The sequence below is a fragment of the Pinus tabuliformis genome, chromosome X (genome assembly GCF_031772625.1).
Source record: "Pinus tabuliformis cultivar Carrire ecotype Pingquan chromosome X, CPIR1, whole genome shotgun sequence".
Classification (NCBI taxonomy): Eukaryota; Viridiplantae; Streptophyta; class Pinopsida; order Pinales; family Pinaceae; genus Pinus; species Pinus tabuliformis.
In genome coordinates, this window is record NC_142308.1 from 1,191,675,734 (window position 1) to 1,191,682,698 (window position 6,965).

The 6,965-nt window shown below is 35.1% G+C and overlaps 1 protein-coding gene across 1 annotated transcript; it reads right to left on the bottom strand.

The window, feature by feature from the left end:
* Window positions 1–3,591: 3,591 nt before the first annotated feature.
* Window positions 3,592–4,161, bottom strand: LOC149144209 (ethylene-responsive transcription factor CRF4-like). Its single transcript, XM_089452070.1, has 2 exons — window positions 4,072–4,161; window positions 3,592–3,927 (listed from the first exon to the last, which is right to left on the bottom strand). The coding sequence occupies exons 1-2, from the start codon at window positions 4,159–4,161 to the stop codon at window positions 3,592–3,594; spliced, it is 426 nt and encodes a 141-aa protein (XP_089308196.1).
* Window positions 4,162–6,965: the final 2,804 nt, after the last annotated feature.

Here is a 6,965-nt window from a genome sequence, read left to right on the forward strand (position 1 = left end):
ATAAAAGTAACAATAAGTCATCGTATCTTCAAAAGCAATTATCAAGTAAAGAGGAAATGCCCTAATTGATTTCCTATTGATTTCTCAACACTTAACTGATCCCCAGCTCCTCCATTTGCTTCACTACCAGTTTGTGTCTATGCATCTATATTTGGATTATTTTCTATGGCCTCTTCTTCTTCATCTTCAAAAATGTCAGCAAACTACCATCCCCTTGGATTTGGGGCCTACGCTTTTTTCTTTTCTGATCCTCTTTTTGCTTTCAGGCATGTGTTTTGAATACATTATGTTTGAAAACAAGTATGGCATTGAAAAGTCATATTCTCATAATCTAAAACCTGTGTCCACTGAAGGCTTTCCTGTTTTAGAAGAATACATTCAGGGAGACTTTTCCTAAGGTCTATCTCTACACATATTCTAGAAAATGTAAAGATACCTTCTGGTGTTCTATTTATGTCCATTTTTTTTAATTTACCTAAGGTATTTATGATATCCTCCAAGACCTCATGGTGCCAGAAGGGAAGAAGGAGGTTTGGTAACCTCACCCATACTACCATTATTGTTACCATGATGCTCATAACATCAAATTATGGGAACCATGGGGTGATGAAAAGCCCAACTCTACCCTGAAACCATGGCCCTTCGTTTAGAACATTTTCCATATATTGTTGTGTGTCAAATTGTGAAATGAAGAAACCACTAGAGTATAAGTACAGATCACAATTTTGTGTCCAGGAAGAATACACTCAACGATATAATTCTTTAGGTTTCATCCATAAACCATTAAATCAATATGTTAATTCCTTTGATTTTAGATCATTAAAATATGATTTTACCTTTGGTATCTTTACATCCATGACTGGTGCCTTATCAATTTGCTCAACAGTATAAGGTCTTAATGGATTTATGATTGGATCAACTGGAGCAACATTTTTCCCTTCCACTGCATCCTTGAAAGATATATATCCATTTGGGCTTCTATAATTTTCATTAGGATTTTTGAAGGTTGTATCTCGACCTTGCAACCTCAGATTTAATATTATAATAGAATCCTCTCTACACCATTATCTTTCAACTGGTGCACATCCTAGAGAATGTTTCCTTCATATAACAAAATTTGGAGTTTTGTTGGCATCCCCATGTCACTTTTAATACTTTTCTTCAAGTGTTTCACTAGATCCAAGCCCCAGATCCATCGAATAAATGTATTCCCATTTAATTTTTTATTAAGATATGGTATTTTACTTTTACTCTATATCTTTTATCCAGATCTAGAGAAGAAATACATAGAGAAGACGCATAACAAAAAAAAGATTTGGAAAGAAAATACGAGATTTAAAAATATCAGAGGATGAACCTTCAAATTATAATAATGGAAAATGTTAGGGTTTCATTCTCGATCTCAATCCATCCACAAAAAATTGTTGCCCCTGGATTCATGTAAGAAATTTGTAGGCAGTGAAACAAAAAAACTTGTATAGCTTGATTTTCTAGCCTGGATAGCCCCCTCATATCCACTTTGTCCCCCTTCACCACACCATCATCATGACATAAAAGGGATATTATAACTAGAGGAAGAAAGTGCAACACCACCACAAGAATTTCCCCAATATGCCATAGATATCGCATGCAATCTCAAAATCTCATCACAACAGACCTTTTAATAGGTACCAAATCTAATTGCGAATGAGTGATGGTCAAAACTCCATGGTTGTAGTCCAGCCATGAACATTTAATAAAAATCGATCCATTACCTTTGCAGTAATATTTTTCTAGGTAGATCCATCCATTTCCCATGGAGATCCAATTGGCTATGGTGAAGACCCTTCATGATTTGCAAAAACATGAATATCCAATACTTGCCTTCATGTCTAAGATGGATCAATGCAATGCCACTCCTATACGCTCCATCATTTCCTGCAACCTTCCTGGAGGTGGCACTCTATGAAGCTTCAAACAACAGAACCTTAACCCTAGTCTCAGTCACCATCTCCATATTTCTTGATATCTCCATGGAGCAGCTAATGAAGACATGCAGGTTCATATGGTTGATAAGTTTTTTTTAATTTTCCAATATCATAGACTTGAAATGTTAATTATTAATTTATTTTGAAATAGTTATTTTCTGTGATCTATTTTCCAAATTATTTTATAGGTAAATTTATTATGATCCATTAGGACCAATTATATATATTCATTAATTAATTAATAAAATATTATTTTAAATATATAAATGAAAAATCAAAATCATTTATGATTGCACCGAGAGGCGCTCAACAACCCAGTATAGGATAGATGTGTAGGTTTAATGTAAGTATGTAAACAATTTCAAATGTCGCTCAATGAAAAATATTTAAAAGTTAAAAGTGATATGGGGATGAGTGTAAACATTTAAACGTTGGCTCGATTAATACAAAGTTAAAAGTAATAAACAAAAGGTTAAAAGTAATAAATCAAAAGTGAAAAGTATTATAAACCCCACTATGGGGGGTGGGCGTAAATATTCAAATATTGGCTCAATTAATAATAAAAATTTAAAGTAATAAAAATATTAAAGTTCAAATTGTTATATTTTTATTTTATTATTAAATTGTGAATAGGCTTTGTTATAATACCATAGGCTGATACCATGGCTTATTAATACCACATGCCCAAATATGATAACTTATTTTACAATCAAAATATTTTATAACAATATGACAAGATTCTTAACCATGTATATTCACCCAACTTTGTCATTAATATCATGAACTTGTGAATAGGCTTTGTTACAATACCATGGCTTATCAATACCACATTCCCAAAAATCATAATTTATTTCACAATCAAAATATTTACAGCGAAGGTGTCCCTTTTTGAAATTGGTGACACTAGACATTTGTCTACCCTTTTCATCTCCATTTGACATCTGTTCGTCTATTGTTTTTCCCATTAAGTGGCATCTGTCCATTTGTTGTTTTTCCATTAAGTGACATTTGTCTATCTATTTTTTTGAGTTTGATGAGGTGAGTAATTTTAGAAGAAATTAGTTGGTGACGTTTCGTGAAGGTGGAATTTTGTTTTGTTTCATGCTGTAAACAAACCATAGTCCAGCAATGAGTCTCAATTCAAGTAAGAATTGTCAATATTAGGGAATGAGAAACCTGGATCACCCAGTGGAACATCATTGCTATCAGTTTCTGTGGGATTGGCCTCAAGCTTTGCAAGGACCTTTGACAGGAAGTATCTGAGAATTGAATTTGGAGATGAAACTAACAAGCCATCCTTGCCAGAGGACTCCTTGTCATAGCCAGAAGCAATGCTCGACTCTGTAGAGGAGAAGAAATCTCGCCTTGAGAGTTTCTTGACTGGTGCAGCTGAACCGGGGGAGTTCTGCCCTTTACTAACTGCAACTTTGGATAATTTAGTGGTATCCATGGTTGTGTTATTGGACCCGGTTTCAATTCTCGTGAATGTACGAGGATCTCTCTTGTGTCTAGTCCCTAAAGTGGTAGTATCAGGAAAATTAGTTTTGGTCGCAGGACCTATGAGATTTTGGGCAGCATTATCATAGGCCCTGGAAACATCTTCTACTGTTTCAAATATTCCTAACTAGAGACGAACTCCCTTATCATTGCCCCGGATCTCTACAACCCATTTTCCCCATGGCCTTTGCCTAACTCCCTTGAACTTATTCTTACCAGATTCGAACACATCATCTTTCTTGTTGCATTTCTTATCCCTCTTCTGAATATTCCCTAGAGCATACTTGGAAGAAATCTCAATCTCATTTTCTGCAGGAAATATGCCAGAAGAAGGCTTTGCCTGGATCCTCTGCCTCCCCCTGTTTCTTCTACTTGATTTCCTCATCCACCAAAACTCTTCTATATCAACCTCGAAACATGAAGGCAACCCATCTGACAATTCAATATCAATTTCTTGTATAAGCTGCTTCACTCATCCAGAATATAGGGGTTGCACACTGCCATCACCATTTTCTTCTTCTGAGGACAAATTAGTAGCATCATGATCAGTGCTAATAATTTTCACTCTCTAGGGAATCCTTTTCCCCTAAAACTCCCCAACATTAACCAAACTCTCTTCTTCAAATTTCTTAGTAATTACAATCTTATACTCCACCACTTTCTTGGGCACAACACTTCTACCACCAGTTTTCCCCATCACAAGCACATTCATTCACATGCACATAAAATCTAGCATTCGCTCACTCCAGTAGGGTTTGAATCAATATATGGAAAAAGATGAAAAAACAACCTCTCTAGGTAGTTAAAAAAACTCCCAAGAACATCACAGACCAATCCTATGAAAATTCCCCAATGTGAAATGAAATCGGTGGTGAGCCTAATCAAAAACATACTATGTGCGCCCCCAACTTTATATCTTGTTTCACACCAAATGCAGTGTAGGAGACCACATTCAATCCCCTAAAAATATCAGATGCAAGAGAAGAGCTTGCATCCAATCACCAAAAAAACCACTCATATTGCCCCTATTTCCTGTGAATGTAGATAGTTGGCGGGCATAAAATTTTACGGAACAAAAAGATCACTGAATCACTAGTGACAAAATGAGATTGCGAATTCTATGAGAGATGGGAAAGAGAAATGGAATAGAGAAAAAGATTGTGCTCAGCGAGCGAGGGATGTTTATATGGAGAATACTCTAACCAAGAAAGGTGGATGCCATCTATCCATCCTATGGAGTAGGGGTTCCACCCAATATACGAATATTGTATGTAGAAAAATACCTTCTTCTATTTATATATATAATACCGTACTTCTTCACACAAGCTGCCATCCTAGCCATACATTAACACCCATTAACACACACTATGATTTCTCACCACCATCGATTCCCCTTTGAAAAAACATTCGGCCTTTTCGTTTTGTTCACAATCTCTACTTTTCCGTCACAGTAAATGGATGAAGCATCAGTTGGAGTTTTTTTTTTTCCGATTATAAATATTTTAAATATGAGTCAGCATAAAAATATCAATGCTTTTGTTTTTTTTAAACATTATTTTCTATATGTAATCTAACTATTAAAAATTAAACTTAAAATCAGAATAACTAAAAAATATTTAAACCACTCCACCAAACTCGCTTACCATGTCCACTTTGAATGAGCGATCCCAGCAATTGGATCCCATCTGACCCCTCGAAAACGTCAGCGCACCACGTAAATGAAGGATGACGTGGCACCGTAATGGATGCCCAGGCATGAAAACACGACTTCTACATGTCAATTTTTCTTGTTGTCGATGTGCCTCATCTAAGCCTCCATATTGATTTTCTCATTCGAACAACATGGACCCCGACACACAATCCCTTCTCCTTTCTAATTTAACACAACACAAGTTAAGGAAATTCTCATTGCACCTGTCAACCTCATTCTACAAGTTACTCATGCTTGTGGTGGGAAATGAAAATACAAGGATCATGCAATTATCTTCCCCCAAGACATCACTACTATTGCCAACTACTTACCTCATATGATTTCTGAATTCGTCATCCTCATTGTCAAAAAGACATAATACTTCTGAGAATATCTCGGCCTAATCGAAATCTAAGAGCCAATACCAAACAAATGGGTAGGCAGGGAGCATTGAACATACGACAAGAATCTAGGGTTGGTTTTAATGTATGTAAATTCTGAACTTATTTTGTTTGCATATGTCGATAAATTCAGGACACCAGTTTTGTTTGCATATGTAGATAAATTATTTTGAAACACCAACCTGTTCATTCACTTTGCTGAGAAAATCCAGATTCTGTAATCCCTACAATGTGAAAAAAGTCAAATTGATTCAAATCATAAACAACCCTTTCAATCATTAACAATCTATATTAATTGATGTTAGGAAATAGAAGGAATGGATGATTTTTTAGCGTGTTACCTTAATGTCTACAGAGTCTCATATTGAAAGGCACAAAAACAAAAAGGCTAATGCTTTATCTAAATTGGGCCTTTCCTTGCCCCAAGGTTTATGGAGAATGCAAATAAAGGCGGACAACAATATCTACCAGATCCAGGATTTCCATTTTCAGGGCATATAGCATTTACTTATGGTAGAAAATTTTGGTTTTATATATATGTCTTATGCATATATGATAGTTTCTAGCAGTATAGGTTCTTCTTCCTTATTTCGCATCATACACAGCAGGTTTTGAAATCCTTTTGAGCTCTTTCTCATCTGATTTCCACTCAGCTTCCGAGTATGTATCTTGGAAAATTTTCAATATTTTTGTCAGTTTCAATTTTGGGATATGTCTTCTACCTACAGTTTATCAACAGGCAGTATCATAGTCATTGTATGTATATCAAACATGGATTATAATACAAATATATAGTTTTTTTCGTGTTGAAAAATGTCTAAAGATTCTCATCGGTTTCATACCGCATGTAAAAATTTGGAGGTCATTTGGAGGTCCTGGACCTCAATCTGGTAGGAAAAAATTATTGGAGTTGGATTGGCTAAAAAAATGTCCAGAGAATGAATTTTCTGAACAGTAAGATACCTCCACATTTTGGTAATCTTGGTGAGCAACTGGCCCTTCGTCTTTTATCATCAACCTAACGAAATCAATTTCTTAGGAATTAGTCACTATGATGCAACCATGAATCCAGGAATTCTACCCAAATCAATTAGATTCAATCAAAGGGTGATGTATTTGGCAATCTATGCATGTTGAGAAAGGATAAGTGTCCATATAAATCCATTAAGTAAAGAAAGGTCTACCAAACATAGAACATTATATTCAAGTTTCTCCTTTAAAAAAAAAAGCATTCTTCGAACATTATATATAGTTGATACAGTTGAACATTATATTCAAGTAAATTTCTACCTTTCAAGTTTCTCTTTTGAGCTCACTATTTTTCATTGGATTGTTAGGTGATATTTAAATTGGTTCTATGATTCCTTTATGCTCCAAAAGTGCAAAGTGAAATTGTTGAAAATTGTAGTT